At 39.5% G+C, this 19651-nt stretch overlaps 1 protein-coding gene across 7 annotated transcripts in view; it reads right to left on the bottom strand.

The window, feature by feature from the left end:
• RFX3 (regulatory factor X3) overlaps positions 1 to 19651 on the bottom strand; it is a 315870-nt gene that overhangs the window by 136321 nt on the left and 159898 nt on the right. For all 7 annotated transcript variants that reach the window (XM_049895335.1, XM_049895334.1, XM_049895339.1 and 4 more), the window contains exon 3: positions 2648 to 2745. In XM_049895335.1, coding sequence (XP_049751292.1) covers positions 2648 to 2745 — 98 coding nt within the window. The remainder of the gene's footprint in view (positions 1 to 2647; positions 2746 to 19651) is intronic.

Genomic DNA, 19651 nt, shown 5'->3' with positions numbered 1-19651 from the left:
GATCACTTCCGTGATGAAATGTGATATAATGTGATTACCTCCATGACAGGATCTGCTGTGAGTAGCCAATTACTTGAAAGGGAGCTTCCGCGAGCATGTGGCCTAAATCCAATATAGGTGGACTTTCTGGCAAGGCTTGGTGGCTTTTTCTTGCTCTGGATCCTGAAAACTGGCTCCTATTCGTCTGACCTTCTCTCTGTGGGGCTTGGGCCAGCAGCTTACCTGCCATCTTGCCTGCTGATCTTGGGATTCACTGATCTTCACAGCCTGTGAGCAAGAGCCTGCTCTCTGACCTGCCGATCTTGGGTTCACCAGACCCTGTGGCTAAGTGAATCAGGAGAAACCTCTATTCTGAGCTACGGACGTGGGACGTTACAGCTTTTACAACCGCGTGAGCCACTTCCTTGATATAAATCTGTGTGTGTGTGTGTGTGTGTGTGTATTTACACGCTTTAATGGTTTTGCTTGTCTAAAGAACCCAGCCTAAGCTAAAAAGTCAGGACAAAGTGCTGTCCTTGACAGGGGCAGGTAGGTTAACTGCAGAAGAGAGTCTGGGACATGTCACAAAGGAGGACTTTAAAAGAACAACACGGCATCAGGATTGGAGGAATACTCACTAACAACGTACATTATGCAGATTACACTTGCTGAAAGTGAAGAGGTCTTGAAGTACTTACTGATGAAGGTCGAAGACTACAGCCTTCAGTATGATTATACTTCAACATAAAGGAAACAAAAATCCTCACAACTGAACCAATAAGCAACATCATAACAAATGGAGAAAATATTGAAGTTGTAAAAAATTTCATTTTACTTGGATCCACAATCAATGCTCATGGAAGCAGCAGTCAAGAAATCAAATAACCTATTGCACTGGGCAAATCTGCTGCAAAAGACCTCTTAAAAGTGTTAAAAAGTAAAGATGTCACTTTGAGGACTAAGGTGTGCCTGACCCAAGCCATGATATTTTCAAATGCCTCCTACGCATAGGAAAGCTGGACAACGAATAAAGAAGAATTTATGCATTTGAATTATGGTATTGGTGAAGAATATTTAATATACCATGGACTGCCAGAAGAACAAATAAATCTGTCTTGGAAGAAGTACAGCCAGAATGCTCCTTAGAAGCAAGAATGGCGAGACTTTCTCTCATATACATTGGGCATGTTATCAGGAGGGACATCATGCTTAGTAGAGGGTCAGCGAAAAAGAGGAAGACCCTCAAGAAATGGATTGACTCAGTGGCTGCAACAACGGGCTCAAGCATAACAATGATCCTGAGGATGGCGCGGGACTAGGCAGTGTTTTGCTCTGTCGTACATAGGATTGCTACGAGTCGGAACCGACTCCTAACAATAACAGAAACAATCAGGTCCTGTGTTAGGGACTTTAAATATATTTCCTTAAATCCTCACCAAAAAGCAAAAACCCCAAACCAGACTTGTTGCTGTCGAGTCACGTGTGCAGAGCAGAACTGCTCCACAGGGTTTTCAAGGCTGTGGTCTTTCGGAAGCAGATTGCCAGGGCTTTCTTCCAAGGTGGCTCTGTGTGGGTTTGAACCACCAACTTTTTGGTTAGCAAGTGCTAAACTGCTTGCACCACCCAGGGACTCCATCAGATCATCACAAAAGCTCAGTAAGACTGAGATTATTATCTTCGTGCCTCCCCGCAAGAAAAATATTAAAACTTCAGGATGGTTGAGTATCTTGACCAAGATTATAAAACTAGTATGCAGTTCAGTCAGGATTTTCAGCATAATTGATCTCTTACGATGTGTCACATGCTCTTCTAGCATTAGAGACATCACAGCAACAGAACAGACAAAAATTCCTGGACCTTGGAGCATACAGGTAAACGTCACGAGAATCAACGAAATCATCCAAGGAAACAGTGGGTGTAGTAAGATTAAAGAAAGCAAAAGGTATCCTCCGGGGGTACAACATTGCAGGGAGGTCAGGAGAAAGGTCAGTGAGAGAATCTGAATTCATTTCAGGTCAACACGGACAGTCAACAAATTGCAACCCTAGAAAAACCCAAATGGTAAATGAAAACAATCCCGGTGATCTGCAACGGCTTAGGCTGCTTCCTTAGAATAACTTCCTAAATCATAATCCAAAGAGGCTGAAAGGCCAAGTGAGACAAATGCATCCATTTACATTATCACTGAGGCCAAGGACGTGAGGTGGCTGGAAGGGTTTAGATAGGAAATGAGACAGACTGAGCACCAGGTACTTATATGTGGAGTTCCTAATTGAATAAATATTAAAAATCTCTCCAAATACCAGTTTCTATTAATTTATGCACACACAAATGTACCTTATTTACTAAAAGAAAAAGTGTATAAATTCTATAAGGTATTATGAAAATCACCATCAAGAGGTATAAGTTCTTTCCCAAGCTAGGGGGAACTATTAAAGGAAATAACAATTTTAATAACTTCAAATATTCTCCTCTGCTAAAGTGAGAAGGAGAATCAGCGCCCCTTCCTAATGAGCACAGATGAAACTTGAAACGTTCCCTTAACCCCAACGAAGGCGTCCTGGTGAAGACTGCTGTTGAAAAGTGCGGGAGAGCGGCCGGGGTTGGAAGGCCCGCTGGCTGCCTCTGACAGAGCGGGAGAACTCGAGGCTCCTGCATGTGAACTCACATTGCTCCGTTGGTGTAGACAGTGTCGCTTCCTTCCACGTACTGCACCTGAGCTGGGTAGACATGTTGCACCTGCTGCACAGTCTGGACCTGCTGTACCTGCAAAACAAATATGGCGACCTCGGTAAGAAGCTGATCTGGGAGGACGAACGCACGCAGGGAGATTTAGCTTCAGGGGACTCTGGTGTGTTGACAAACGTGAGACTGCTTTCCAGTGAGACAGGAGATTCACAGTCCTTTCAGGGTAAGTGCGTACTGGGTCCAGGACAACTGTAGCATCTACGCTGAACCATAGATTTCAACAACTTCCTGGAGGCATATATGTATATAAACCCATTGCCCTGGCGTCAATTCGGACTCAAAGAGACCCTATAGGACAGAGTAGAACTGCCTCAGGGGGTTTCCAAGGAGCGCCTGGTGGATCTGACCTGTGGATCCTTTGGTGAGCAGCTGTACCGCTCAACTACTGCGCCACCAGGGTTCCCACACAGAAAAACTCCTATAATAAACCCCATGTGCTCATCACCCATCGGGAGAAAGGCCTGGTGCCCTACTTCAGAAGACTAGCTACTGAAAACCCTACGAAGCACAGTTCTCCTCTGCCACCCATGGGGTCACCACGAGTCAGGATCAGCTCAACGGCAACTTAAAGAAAACTCATCCTCCAAGTTCAGTAACTGGCATCAATTCTCCTCCTTTGCTCCCTCACAAGGGTATTTAACAGCGATCCCAGGGGTTATACGTATCACCAGCAAATGTTTCAATTTGTATTTTTTGGAAGATATTTGGGAGTCCCCTGGGTGGTGCAAATGGTTAAGCCCTCAACTACAAGCCAAAAGGATGGAAGTTCAAACCCACCCAGAGGCACCTCAGAGGACAGGCCTAGCAATCTGCTTCTGAAAGGTCACAGCCTTGAAAACCCTTCTACTTTGCACCCACGAGTTTGCCATGAGTCAGAACCTTCTAACAGCAACTAACAACAACGAGAAGAACATTTGGACAGAAAATCTTAATGCCATACCTGACACCTATACCATGCTCACTCTTTCCCCTGACAGGTGACCATTCTCAGAAATTTTTGGTTTATCCTTCCATTGCTATTCTTTCTATTACATATTTTTAGAAATAGAAGAAAATATGTATGCGTGTGTGTATCAGTATGTATATGTCTGGATACATACACATATATATTTACACACACGCAGGCACACTTACACACACAGCTCTTTCTAAGATAACAAGGAGCAAACTATACATACCATTCTGAACCTTGCTTTTTTCATTTAACAATACACAGAGATGGCACCATTGTAGTGCATGTTCCTAAAAATTTAAAAATGAATGAATTCCTTTTTACGAGGATTATGGAAAACTTTCTTTGCTATGAAATTCAGAAGTGATAAAAATTAATATATTTCTCTACAGAATTTTTTTTAAGTTTTTGCATTGCTAAACTATCATAAGCCAAGACAGAGACAAATGAACTTCTACAGTTTCATCAGAAAAAGAATCGCAGACATATTTTAAAAATGGTCCTACATGCACATGTGAACACCCACATTTTACTTTAGTTGATGAGCTGACAAAGCAAACAAACAAAACAAAACAGAAAAGAAAGAAAAACAGAACGACATAAAACCATGCAAATATTGGTAATACTGGAATGGAGAAAACCTTCCTAAAAATAGTTCAACTGCCAGCTGTCTTAGAGTCAGCCACATTTGGACACACAAATGAGAACACTATTCCTAGCACAAGTGGCATCACAAACAAAGTTACAAAGCAGGAAGTGCACTGGAGTAAATAATTTGCAACATACTTAACTATTAATCCTCCACAAGGGATCCTTCTAGTAAAGATTAGTATCCTGAATAGGGGGCCCTGTTGGTACAGTGGTTAAGAGCTCGGGCTGCTAACCAAAAGGTCAGCAGTTCAAATCCACCAGTCGTTCTTTGGAAATCCTATGGCGCAGTTCTACTCTCTCCTGTACGGTTGCTACGAGTTGGAATGGACTCCATGCAATGGGTTTGCTATCCTGAATACTGAGCCCTGGTGGCACAGTGGTTGAGAGCTACAGCTATTAACCAAAAGATGGGCGCTTTGAATCTACCAGTTGCTCCAAGGAAGCCCTATGGGGCAGTTCAGCTCAGTTCTACACGGTCAGCCTTGGAAACCCTATGTGGCAGTTCTACTCTGTCCTATAGGGTCACTATAAGCCAGAATCAACTGGATGGCAACAGAGTTGGGTGGTTCTTTTTTTTTTCTTATCCTGAATATGTAAATAGCCCAATTTAAATCAACATTGAAAAGAAATAAACTAAATAGAAAAAATGGCTAAAGTATATTAACAGGCACATCACAAAAATTAAAATGACAAATGAATAATAAACACAGATTTTAAAAACTCAATATCAAAAGTAATCAGATAACTACAAATTAAAACAAAATACTTTCTACTCTACAGAACTGCGAATGTTATAAAAGGAGTTATATCAAGCACTGACAAAAGTTTAACAAAACAGGTATGCTTACACATTCTTAGGTGTAATATAAACCTTTTTAGGAAGGCAATTTATAAATGGGCGTATCATTTGATACTTTGGTAAATTTCTTCTGGAGAAAACTCACCATTTGAACAGAGTTGTTGTACAACATTGTGAAAAAAAAAAGAAAAACAATTTTCAAGAGCATAGGGTTAAGAGAGGAACTTTAATGACTATGAAAACTGGAGCGATTAAATGAATTATGAGAAAGTCATTCTATAGAACACATTAAAAAAAAAAAAACATTTCCTGATGTTAAAAGAATACAGTAAGATCAACGTGCACTTTAATAATAAGATCCCCAAGACATATTATCCAATGAAGAAAGTACGTTGCAAAACAAAACATACAATATGATTTGTGTTTAAAATACATGCACTATCTGACCAGCGCCTGATCTCTAAAATCTATATGATTCTGTCAAAACTCAACCACAAAAAGACAAACAACCCAGTCAAGAAGTGGGCAAAGGATATGAACATGCACTTCACCAAAGAAGACATTGAGGCAGCTAACAGATACATGAGAAAATGCTCTCAATCATTAGCCATTAGAAAAAAAAAAAATGCAAATTAAAACTACGATGAGATTCCATCTCACTCCAGCAAGGCTGGCATTAATCCAAAAAACACAAAATAATAAATGTTGGAGAGGCTGTGGAGAGATTGGAACTCTTATATACTGCTGATGGGAATGTAAAATGGTACAACCACTTTGGAAATCTATCTGGCGTTATCTTAAACAGTTAGAGATAGAACTACCATACAACCCAGAAATCCCACTCCTCGGAATATACCCTAGAGAAATAAGAGCCTTCACACAAACAGATATATGAACACTCATGTTTATTGCAGCTCTGTTTACATAGCAAAAAGCTGGAAGCAACCAAGGTGTCCATCAACGGATGAATGGTTAAATAATTGTGGTATATTCACACAATGGAATACTACGCATCGATAAAGAACAGTGACGAATCTGTGAAACATTTCATAACATGGAGGAACCTGAAAGGCATTATGCTGAGTGAAATTAGTCAGAGGCAAAAGGACAAATATTGTATAAGATCACTATTATAAGATCTTGAGAAATAGTATAAACTGAGAAGAACACATACTTTTGTGGTTACGAGGGGGGGAGGGAAAGAGGGTGGGAGAGGGTTTTTTTTACTGATTAATTAGTAGATAAGAACTGCTTTAGGTGAAGGGAAGGACAATACTCAATACAGGGAAGGTCAGCTCAACTGGACTGGACCTAAAAGCAAACAAGTTTCCGGGATAAAATGAATGCTTCAAAGGTCAGCGGAGCAAAGGCGGGGGTTTGGGCACTATGGTTTAAGAGGATATCTAAGTCAATTGGCAAAATAATTCTGTTAGGAAAACATTCTGCATCCCACTTTGAAATGTGGCATCTGGGGTCTTAAATGCTAACAAGCGGCCACCTAAGATGCATCAATTGGTCTCAACCCACCTGGATCAAAGGAGAATGAAGAACACCAAGGTCACACGACAACTAAGAGCCCAAGACACAGAAAGGGCCACATGAACCAGAGACTTACATCACCCTGAGACCAGAAGAACGAGTTGGTGCCCGGCCATAACCGATGACTGCCCTGACAGGGAGCACAACAGAGAACCCCTGAGGGAGCAGGAGATCAGTGGGATGCAGACCCCAAATTCTCACAAAAAGACCATACTTAATGGTCTGACTGAGACTAGAGGAATCCTGGTGGTCAGGAACCATTCCCCAAGACAACTCATCAGACATGAAAGGGACTGGACAGTGGGTAGGAGAGAGATGCTGATGAAGAGTGAGCTATTTATATCAGGTGGACACTTGAGACTGTGTTGGCATCTCCTGTCTGGAGGGGGGATGGGAGGATAGAGAGAGTTGGAAGCTGGCAAAATTGTCACGAAAGGAGAGACTGGAAGGGCTGACTCATTAGGGGGAGAGCAAATGGGAGTACGGAGTAAGGCGTATATAAACTTATATGTGACACTCTGACTTGATTTGTAAACGTTCACTTGAAGCTCAATAAAAGCTAATAAAAAAATATATATATATGCACTATCTGCGTATCTGTACACACCTCTATGCATATGCAGAGAAAGGAGGGCAGAAGAACACACAGCACATTTTTATCAATGGTTACTACATTGAGTGGCATGGAAATGCGGTGGGAAGGGTGAGGTAACTTGCATTTTTCATTTAGCATACTTATATCACCCTTGGATTCTTTAAATGAAAATAAATTCATATATTATGTGCATAAATAAAAATTAGTGTGTGGATAATCAGGGAAAATTGTAGAGTAGGTAACAGACATGCCACTTTGATGACTAAAGTGCACCTGACCCAAGCCCTAGTATCTTCAATTGCCTCATATTCAAGAGAAAACTAGACAATGCAAAATGAAGACTGCAGAAGAACTGACACATTTGAATTATAGTGTTGGTAAAGAATAGTGAATATACTATGGACTCCCAGAAGAACGAATAAATAAATCTGTCTTGGAGGAAGCACAGCCAGAATGCTCCTTAGAAGCAATGATGGTGAGACTTTGTCTTGCTTACTTTGGACATGTTATCAGGAAAGTGTTTCGTTCTGTTGTGCATAGGGTCGCTATGAGTAGAAACCGACTCGATGGCACCTAACAACAACAAAATATGTGTCAATTTGGTTAGTCCGTGATTCTCAGTACTGTGTGGTTGTCCTCCATTTTGTGATTGATGTAATTTTCCTACGTATTGTAAATCCTAATCTCTGCCTGTGGTTAATGGGGCAAGATTAGATTATGTTAAAGAGGATTAGGGTGGGATATAACACCCTTGCTCAGGTCACATCCCTGAGCCAATGTAAAGGGAGTTTCCCTGGGGTGTGGCCTGCACTAACTTTTATCTTACAAGAGATAAAAGGAAAAGGAAGCAAGCAGAGAGTTGAGGACCTCATACCACCAAGAAAGAAGCTCAGGGAGGAGGACCCAGGGTTCCTGTGTGGAGAAGCTCCTAGTCCAGGTGAAGACTGACAAGAAGGACCTTCCTCCAGAGCCCACAGAGAGAGAAAGGCTTCCCCTGGAGCTGACACCCTGAATTTGGACTTCTAGCCTACTAGACTGTGAGCAAACAGATTTCTCTTGGTTAAAGCCATCCCACTGTGGTGTTTCCGTTGCAGCAGCACTAGCGGCTAAGACAGAAGCTTTGCAACATTTCTACTTGCCCTTGCCCCATCCCCTCCGTAGCCAGGCAGAGGTTTCCAAGGCAGCAGCCTGCATTTTCAGTGCAGGACCTTGGTCCCTGCTTCTGGGGGGCGAAGAGCAGCCCTTATTGCCAAAGACTTCAGGTTTTCTGTTTTAACCTGTCTGAAGGTTGGTTTTGTTTTGCAGAGCTGAGAACATATTGAAGGTAGAAAAGCACACCAGGTAGAAAAGTGCTTTCTAATAAAAACACTCACAAAACTAAGAACAGAAAGGAACTTCCTCAAAATGATTAAGGGCATTTATGAAAATCTCATGGCTAACATCATACTCGATGGTGAAAGACAACACACATTAAAATCAGGAACAAGGATGCCTGCTTTCACCGCTGCTAATCAACAGCATATTCTAAGTTCCAGCTAGAGCAATTAGGCAACACAAAGAAATAAAAGGTATCCAAATCGGAAAGGAAGGATAAAACTATCTTTATTTGCAGGTGATGTGATCCTACATTTTGAAAATTCCAAAGAATCCACACACACACACACACACACAAGAAAAAACTGCTAGAGCTAAAAAACATATATGGTAAAGCTGCAAGGTATAAAGTCAACACACAAAAAATGCTTGTGCTTCCATACACCAGTAACCAAAACTTTGAAATGAAAAATTATGAAAACAATTCCAATTACAATAGCATCCAAAAGAAAAAAACCTAGGAATAAATTAAACCCATGGGGTGAGAGATTTGCACACTGAAAAGTAAAAAACGCTGGTGAAAGGAATGGAAATGGGAAGACATCCTGTGTTCATGGATTATAAAACCTAAAATTGTAATGATGGTAATCCTACCCGAAGTCATCTGCAGAATCAATGCAACAATCCCTACCTCAATTTCAACAGCCTTTCTTGTAGAAATGGAAAAGCCAAGCCTCAAGTTCATTTAAAAAACAAAACAGAAAACCTAAATCACTGCTGTCAAATCAAATTCCACTCCTGGTTCCCCCACAGAGCACAGCAGAGCTGCCCACAGGGTCTCCAAGGCTGTCGTCTGCACAGAGGGAGTGCTTCCGGCGGAGAACACCAGAAAGATGTTTACCTGTGTTTTACTGACTATGCAAAGGCATTTGGCTGTGTGGATCATAATTTATGGATAATACTGCAAAGGATGGGAATTCCAGAACACTTAATTGTGCTCATGTGGAATTTGTACATAGACCAAGAGGAAGTCGTTCAAACAGAACAAGGGAATACTGCATGGTTTAAAATCAGAAAAGGCGTGTGTCGAGGTTGTAGCCTTTCACCATGCTTATTCAGTCTGTATGCTGAGTAAAAATAATCTGAGAAGCTGGACTACGTAAAAGAAGAACGGAGCATCAGGACTGGAGGAAGAGTCATTAACAACCTGCGTTATGCAGATGACACAACCTTGTTTGCTGAAAGTGAAAAGGACTTGAAGTACTTACTAATGAAGATCAAAGACCAAAGCCTTCAATATGGATTGAATCTTAACATAAAGAAAACAAAAATCCTCACAACTGGACCAAAAAGCATTATCATGATAAACAGAGAAAACACTGAAGTTGTCAAGGAATTAGTTTTACTTGAATCCACGATCAACGTTCATGAAAGCAGCAGTCAAAAAATCAAACGACATATTACTGCATTGGGCAAATCTGCTGCAAAAGACCTCCTTAAAGTGATCAAAAGCAAAAACGCCATCTTGAAGCCTAAGATGCGCCTGAGCCAAGCCATGGTATTTTCAATCGCCTCACATGCATGCGAAAGCTGGAAAAGGAATATGGAAAAGCAAAGAATTGACGCCTTTGAATTATAGTGTTGGTGAAGGATACTGAATACATCATGGGCTGCCGGAAGAACAAACAAATCTGTTTTGGAAGAAGGACAAACAGAATGGTCCTTAGAAGCAAGGATAGTGAGACTTCATTTCACTTACTTTGGACATGTTCTCAGGAGGGACCAGTCCCTGGAGAAGGACATCATGCTTGGTAAATTAGAGGGTCAGCAAAAAAGAGGAAGAGCCTCAAAGAGATGGATTTATACAGTGGCTGCAACAATGAGCTCAAACATATCAACAATTGTGAGAATGGCACGGGATGGGGCAGTATTTCATTCTGTTGTTCGTGGGGTCGCTATGAATCGGAACTAATTGGATGGCACCTAACAACAACCTTTATAGAAACAGCTACTCCTTGGGAGTGGCTGGTGGGTCTGAACTGTCGACTTTTCAATTAGCAGCCAAGCACTTAACACTGTGCCACCAGGGTCCTATATGGAATCACAAAAGCAAACAAACAAAAAAAAGAAACGTTGCCATCAAGTTGATTCCAACTCATAGATAGTGACACTACAGGACAGGCTAGAACTGCCCCATAGGGTTTTCAAGACTGTCATCTTTATGAAAGCAAACTGCCACATCTTTCTCCTGTGGAACAGGTGGTGGGTTTGAATCACTGACCCTTTGGTTAGCAGCTGAGTACTTAACCACTGCACCACCAGGGCTCATATATAAATAAGTTGAATTCATAATTACTAACCCTTCCCACCAAGGAAACTCAGGCCCAGATGACTTCACTGATGAATTTTATCAAACATTACAAGAAAAAAAAATGACAATCTAACAAAAATATTTTACAAAATAGAGAATAAGGGAACATTACCCAATTATTTTTCTGAGGCTAGCATTACCCTCATATCAAAAACCAGAAAAAAAAAAAAAAAACATTAAAAGAAAACTGCAGAGTTATTACCACCTCAAACATAAATATAAAAGTCTTGAACAAAATATTAGTAAATTAAATCCAGTATATTTAAAGGATAATACACTACAATCAGGCAGAATCTGGCTCAGGAATGCTCAGTTTAATATCAGAAGACCTGTCCAAGTAATCTACCATATTTATAGAACGAAGACGAAAAAAAAAATCATAAGATCATCTCAAAAGATGCCGAAAAAGCATTTGACAAAATTCTATACCCATTCATGATAAAAATTCTCGGTAAGGTAACCCTAGAAGAAAATTTCCTCAACCTGACAAAGTGTATCTACGGGGGAAGAAAAATGTCAGATTTAATGGTAGAAGAGTGATCTTTAGCATTTTTAAAATATTTACTATTTTTTCATATTATGACTTCAATTCCTAAGTTCCTTCCTACCATATTTAAGGTGAAAATAAGCTTCCTATTTGCTCTTTCCCAATTACCTGTGACTCAAATGCGTTCAAATATTATTTGATATTGTCCTTTTGTTAAACATTAATTTCTGTTCAAATATTTACAAAGTTGTTATCTATTTTAAGTTTTATTTTCTATTTTAGTTGCAACCGCCTTAATGCAGGAAGTGCTCCAGTTAGCATTTCTAAAAGAGATGGGAAGATGGTGCCCGCAGGCATCTCACTACCATGCCCAGTACCTGGATTTCCCAGCCACCTTTCTGAGATCTATAAACTGAGGCGTTTACTGCCAACCCCATCCAAGCCCTTAGGGGAGAAGAAGGAGATGATTAAGTAAACTGTAGAGAAAATTAATTTTGTTCCCTGATTTCAATGTCTTTCTCAAAAAAAATTATCTTAAGAGGATGAACAAATTTTTTCTACCACTTCTGAATTTTAATAAAGAGTGAAGTGGCCAAAATATGAGCAGAAAAGAGATGGACCAAGGTGGAACTGGCAAAAATAATCAACAATTCCTACAATTAACGGTTCAATGAATAAAGATGACCCAAATACATCAAAGTTAGACATGACCTTAGGCTAATTTTTGAAAGGTTATCAGGTAGATCAGAATCTTGTCAGCAATAAAGAAAAAAAAAAAAAAAGAGTACCAGAAATGTATCTATTCTCTGTCAAAGGGGGGGTGGGGGAGGGAGGGAACCTTATCTCAACAAATTTAAATATATGCAATGATATATTTACATTAGGAGACACAGAGAAATGAATCAAGCTAGCATTCCCTTACTTGATACATGTTTATATAAATGGGAATACCTTATGTTACTATTCAAATGCAGTATTACAAAAGCATTTGCTTATTTTGTGCATATTTTCATAATCTTTTATTATTAATAAAATTAATGAATACCAAAACAAAGTACATAACACAGGAAAATGTGCTAGCTCAACAGTTAATTAATATAGACTGCAGACAAATTTATACAATATGTTATTTTGGATGTGCTTAAAGAAAAATAAAAGGAAGTACGTTTCAAAAGAAAAAATCCTTTTCTAATAAGGAAAATGAAATTGTTATTGCTAAGCTTATTAGTCAGCCAAGAATAATACTCATGTCTTTGTTATTATGTCAAGGTCTTCACTGCCTGTCTCATAAGAAAGTATTCCTTATACGTGGTTGGCACCAAACATTTCAAACTGTAGTTCAGAGGACTGTCAAAATCTGTATTAGGACGGCTTTAATAGACCCACAGGAGACGTGAGCGTGCTCTTAACAGTATAAAAAGATGGGACTTGTGTAAATAGCTATGTTAGGGACTAGAAGTGGGAGGAAAAAAGATCCGGTCAGAAAGAGCTATTAAGGAAAAAGCAGCAGGGAAGTCAGAGCTCCAGAGTAGCTGCAAAGAGCAACGGTTGAATGTTCCGCACATAATTAACATCACTGAACTGTACGCGTGAAGACTGTTGACATGTCAAATGTCTTGTTACACGTATATAAAAACCAGTGGCTATCCAGTGGATCCCGCCTCGAGGACAGCCCATGTGGGTCAGAACAGAAGTCTGCTCCACAGGGTTTTCAAAGGCTGGTTCTTCAGAAGTAGATCTCCAGACCTTTCTTTTGATACACCAAAATTTTTTCAAAAAAGAAAAGCTACGTTGTTAGAAAAGAAAAGTAGTAGAACCCATAGTATATTTCTGGACCAGTAAAATCACAGGGAAATGAAGGCAATGAGGAAAGGTAAGTTAAAGAGTTGAGAGTCCAGTGTGAGTACGCTGGAGGTGAATATGAGAAAACAGAAAAAGCGTAAGGGAAACCAACAGTGGCTCCACGATAGGCAGGGGTTATGGAAATGTTGTTAGGTGTCTTGGAGTTGGTTCTGATTCACAGCGATCATATGTAAGAAACACTGCAGGTCCTGCGCCATCCTTCATGATTGTTGTTATGCTTGGGCCCATTGTTGCAGCCACTGTGTTGATCCATCTTGTTGAAGGTCTTCCTCTTTCTTGCTGACTCTACTTTACCAAGCATGATGTCCTTCTCCAGGGACCAGTCCCTCCTGATAACAAGTCCAAAGTATGTGAGACGTAGTCTCGCTACCCTTGCTTCTAAGGACATTCTGGCCATACTTCTTCCAAGACAGATTAGTTTGTTCTTTTGGCAGTCCATGATATAGTCAATATTCTTTGACGACACCACAATTCAATTCTTCTTTGGTCTTCCTTATTTATCACCCAGCTTTCACATGCATATGAGATGACTGAAAACACTGTATCTTGGGTCAGGCACACCTTAGCCTTCAAGATGACTTCATTGCTTTCCAACACTTTGCAGCAGATTTACCCAATGAATGCATCTTCTGATTTCTTGACTGCTGCTTCCATGCGTGTTGACTGTGGATCCAAGTAAAATGAAATCCTTGACAACTTAAATCTTTTCTCTGTTTATCATGATTTTGCTTATTGGTCCAGTTGTGAGGGTTTTTGTTTTATGTTGAGTTGTAATCTATATTGAAGGCTGTAGTCTTCTATCTTCATCAGTAAGTGCTTCAAGTCCTCTTCACTTTCAGCAAGCATGGTTGTGTCATCTGCATATGGCAGGCTGTTAACAAGTCTTCCTCTAATCCTGATGCTCCGTTCTTCTTCATAGAGTGCAGCTTCTTGGATTATTTGCTCAGCATACAGATTGAATAAGTATGATAAAAGGATACAACCCTGACACAATTGATGGTCTGTTCCACAGTAGGCCCCTGTCCTTGTTTTGACTGATGATATTGAGCTTTTCCATTGTCTCCTTCCACATATGTAGTCTATTTGATTCCTGTGTATTCTATCTGGCTAGGCCCATGTGTATATAGTCTCCATTTATGTTGTTGAAAAAAGGTATTTCCAATTAATAAGTCGTTGGTCTAGCAAATTTCTATCATGCAATCTCCAGCATTATTTCTGTCACCAACTATAGATCTATTTTCTATTTCCAACTCTGGATCCATCTTTTATGTTTCCAACTCTCGCATTCCAATCACCAGTAATTACAACTGCATCTTGATTGCATGTTTGATCAATTTCAGACTGCAGAAGTTGGTAAAAAATCTTCAATTTCCTCATCTTTAGGATTAGTGGCTGGTACGTAAATTTGAATAACAGTCATGTTAGCTGATTGTCCTTGTAGGCGTATGGATATTATCCTATCACTTCAGGATAGATCTTGAAATGTTCTTTTTGACGATGAATACGCCTTTCCTCTTCAATTTATCATTGCTGGCATAGTACACCATATGACTGTCCAATTCAAAATGGCCAATACCAGTCCATTTCAGCTGACTAATTCCTAGGATATTCAAGTTTTTTTGCTCCATTTCTTTTTTGTTGACTTCCAATTTTCCTAGATTCATACTTTGTACATTCCACGTTCCAATTATTAATGGATGTTTGCAGCTGTCTCTTCTCATTTTGAGTCATGGCACATCAGCAAATGAAGGTATTGAAAGCTTGACTCTATCCATGTCATTAAGGTCAACACTAATTTGAAGAGGCAGTTCTTCCTCAGTCATATTTTGGGTGGCTTCCAACCAGAGGGGGCTCATCATCCGGTACTATATCAGATGATGTTCCATGGCTGTTCATAAGGTTTTCACTGGCCAATTTTTCAGAAGTAGATCACCAGGTTCCTCTTCCTAGTCTGTCTTAGTCTGGAAGCTCCACTGAAACCTTTCTGTCATGGGTGAACCTGCTGGTATTTGAAATACCGGTGGCATAGCTTCCAGAATCATAGCAACACATAAGCCACCACAGCATAACATATGGTGGATAAAAGTAGAAATCATAAACCTGAAAATATTTTTCTCAGTTTTGCTTAAAAGCAAAAGAAAATATTTATCACAAGGATATCATCTTAGTTATCTAGTGCTGCTATAACAGAAATACCAGAAGTGGGGGGCTTTAACAAACAGATATTTATTTTCTCATAGTCTAGGAGTCTGGAAGTTGGAATTGAGGACACAGGCTCTAGGGGAAGGTTTTCTCCCTCTGTCGTCTATGGCAGAAGGTCCTTGTCTCTTTTGAGCTCCTGCTCCTGGACAATCTTCATGTGACTTGGCATCTCTCTTACCCCATCTCTGGTTTCCTCCTTGCGTGCTTTTTTTTTGGTCTCAAAAGAGATTGATTTAAGAGCTGGATCCCTCTACAAAGAGAAACCCAAAATGGAAATCAAGAAAATGATACTGCTTACAGTAGACCTCAAAAAGATAAAATACGTAGGAATAAACCTAACTAGAGACATAAAAGATTTGCACAAAGAAAACTATAAAACACTACTGCAAGAAAACAAAAGAGACCTACATAAATGGAAAAATATACCATACTCAAGGACAGGAAGACTTAACATTGTGAAACTATCCATACTACCCAAAGCAATCTACAAATATAATACAATCCTGATGCAAATTCAAAGAACATTCTTTAACGAGACGGAAAAACTAATCACCAACTTTATATGGAAAGAAAAGAGGTTCCAGATAAGCAAAGGATTATTGAAGAAAAAGAATAAAGTAGGACACCTTACGCTCCCTGATCTCAAAACCTACTATGCAGCTATGGTAGTCAAAACAGCTTGATACTGGTACAACAACAGACACATAGACCAACGGAAAATAATTGAGAACCCAGAAGTAAATCCATCCATCTATGGACAGTTGATCTTTGACAAAGAGTCAAAATCCATTAGCTGGAAAAGAAAGTCTTTGAAATGGTGCTGGCAAAACTAAATATCCATTTGCAGAAAAATGAAACAAGATCTGTACCTCACACCTTACATAAAAACTAACTCAAAATGGATCGAAGACCTAAATGTAAATCTTAAAAACGATAAAAAAAAAATATATAGCATGGAAGAACAGTAGGGACAATACTAGGGGTCCTAATATATGGCATAAATAGAGAACCAAGCATAACCAAAACACACACAAACAGTAGAAAATAAACTATATAACTCGGATTTCCTAAAAATTAAACACTTCATGTCCATCAAAAGACTTCACCAAAAGGTAAAAAGAGAACCTACAAACTGGGAAAAAAAAATTTGGCTACTGCATATTCAACAAGGGTCTAATCTCTTACAGAAACTTCTAACACCTTAACAACAAAATCACAAACAACTCAATTTTAAAATGGGCAAATGACATGAACAGACGTTTCACCATAAAAGACATTCAGGAAGCTAAAAAACACATGAAGAGATGCTCTCTATCATTAGCCATTAGAGAGATGCTAATCAAAACTACAATGAGATACCGCCTTACTCTGACAATAATGGCACTGATAAAAAACAAAACAAAACAAAACAAAACAGAAAACAACAAATGCTGGTGAGGTTGTGGAGAGATTGGAACTCTTATACACTGCTGGTGGGAATGTAAAATGGTACAACCACAACGGAAAACAATAGGGCCCTTCCTTAGAAAGCTAGAAATAGAAACACCATACGATCCAGCAATTCCAATCCTAGGTATATATCATAGAGAAATAAGAGTTGTGACGAGAATAGACATACGCACACCCATGTTCACTGCAGCGTTATTCACAATAGCGAAGAGACAGAAACAACCTAAATGCCCATTGACGGATGAATAAACTGTGGTATATGCATACAATGGAATACCACGCAACAATAAATAATGATGATTCCGTGAAATATCTCACAATATGGGTGAATCTGGAAGACCTTATGCTGAGTGAAATAAGCCAATCACTAAAGGACAAATATATGAGACCACTATTATAAATAGTCAAGAGAATGTATACACACAGAAAGCAACATTTTTTGATGGTTACCAGGGATGGGAGGGAGAAGGAGGGAAAATCACTAACTAGAATGTAGACACAGTTAACTTTGGTACAGGCAAAGGCAGTACACAACATGGCGGAAAGTGAGTACAACAAGACACTGAGAGGTATTCAAGACTAAAAGGTAACAACAGTAAATACTATAAGATATACAATCCAGCAACAACAGTAGTAACATACAAGAAATTATGAGTGGATACATAGGTAGATAGGTATGCTGAACTCCGTGTGGGAGGTCATGTGGGAGTACATCCATGTGCACCTACAAGTTTGGCCATGGATATTTCTACATACATATTTGTATGTGCTGCATGTACATTCATACATATAATAGAGTACACAGGGAGCATAGTCATGGAAGCATCCTAGACATAACCAAACATCCCACGGGACTGAGTTACTGGGCTCGAAGGCTAAGGACCGTAGTCTCAGGGGACATCTAGGTTAAGTGGCATATCACAGTTCATAAAAACAATGTTCTACATTGTACTCCAGTGCGTAGTGTCTAGGGTCTCAAAAGCTTGTGAGCAGCAATCTAAGACACAACCATTGGTCTCTTTCTGTCTGGGGCAAGGAGAGTGAAGAAACTAAAGGCTCCAAGAAATAATTAGTTCAAAGGACTAATGGGCCACAGGAACCACAGCCTCCACTAGCATGGAACCAGAAGAACCAGATGGTGCCTGGCTTCCACTGCCTACCACACTGACCAGGATCACAACAGAAGGTCCAGATCAGAGTGAGAAAAAAAATGTAAAACAAATTCACAAAAATGGCCAGATTCCCTGCTCAGAGAGAGTAACTGCAGAGACTATGACCCTTATACATCCTTCTAATGTGGAAGTGAAGCCGCTCCTGGAGCTCACCTTTCAGCCAAACAATAGACAGGCCTATAAAGTTAACAATAACACCTTGAGGAAAGTGCTCCTTAGAACAACCATCTATATAAGACCAAAAAGGCAGCGTGTGCCCAAAAGCAAAGAGAAGGCTGGAAGGGACAAGAAAAGTGGATGAATGGAAATGCAGAACTCAGGGTGGTGATGGCGTGAGTGCTGACACTCTACGGGGATTGTAACCAATGCCACAGAACACTTTGTGTATAAACTATTGAACGGGAAACTAATTTGCTCTGTAAAACTTTCACCTAAAGCACAACTAAAAAAAAAAAAGAATTTGATTTAAAATATGCCCTATACTAATTAACATAACAAAGACAACCCACTCTCAGATAGGATTATAATGACAGGTATAGGGGGTTAGGATTTCCAACACATATTTTGGGGGGATACAGTTCAATCTATAACAGGTAGTTAATTAATTTTCCCAAGAAAGAATCCTACAAGTACCGTGAATGTTCAGAGTAATTTTTAGGTAAACGATGTTTATACTTTATGACCACAGGAGCAATGCCAACAAAAAGCATGGTTAAGTGACAGGACAGGTTGAGGAAAAAAAAAAAGTCTTACCATCCTCACTTCTAAGGAGCATTCTGGCTGTACTTCTTCTGGGACAAGGCAAGGCATTAAATAACAGTGAATCATATACTAAGAACTTACTCCATTTTCAATTCTCTTTATTGTGATACGTCAATGAGAATGTCTCAGTCTTCACCAACTCTAATACTTAAATCATCTCACTTTTTAGGGGAAAGTAGGCCTCATTGTTGGGGTCTTGTCAAGCAACAACAGCTAGCCAAATTGTATAACATTATTTCATTGTGGCCGTATTTAATTTATAGTTATTTTCTACTTATGGAAAGGGATGCCATTTTTTTCATTTTAGGTAGAAGTAAAAGTTTTCATTGCAAATTACTGCATTTAGGTCATTTTATAGAAAATTAATAAGTAAAAAAAAATAACAGTATAGACAGCCCTCAGATATAGAAAAATTATAAGACAGTTTGCAAAAGAACAAACATTAGAAAATACTGCACTACCTGTCACACATTACAAAATCATACTATTAATAAAAGTATCACCGAAAGATTTTCCATTTTAGAGGAAAATATATTTCCACATTTCACACATGAAATAAAACGGAAATAGTTACTTCATTGTATCAATTTATTGTTTACCTAAACGACACAGCAGCCACAACAAGGGACTCAAACATACAATCGTGAAGATGGCACAGGACCTGGGCAGTGTTATCCTTCTGTTGGACATAAGGTCGCCATGAATCAGAGCCAACTTGATGGCAACAAACTGGCGCGGTGGTTAAGAGATCAGCTGCTAATCAAGACG

The sequence above is a fragment of the Elephas maximus genome, chromosome 9, assembly GCF_024166365.1.
Source record: "Elephas maximus indicus isolate mEleMax1 chromosome 9, mEleMax1 primary haplotype, whole genome shotgun sequence".
NCBI classification, from domain to species: domain Eukaryota; kingdom Metazoa; phylum Chordata; class Mammalia; order Proboscidea; family Elephantidae; genus Elephas; species Elephas maximus.
This window is presented reverse-complemented; position numbering and strand designations above follow the sequence as displayed.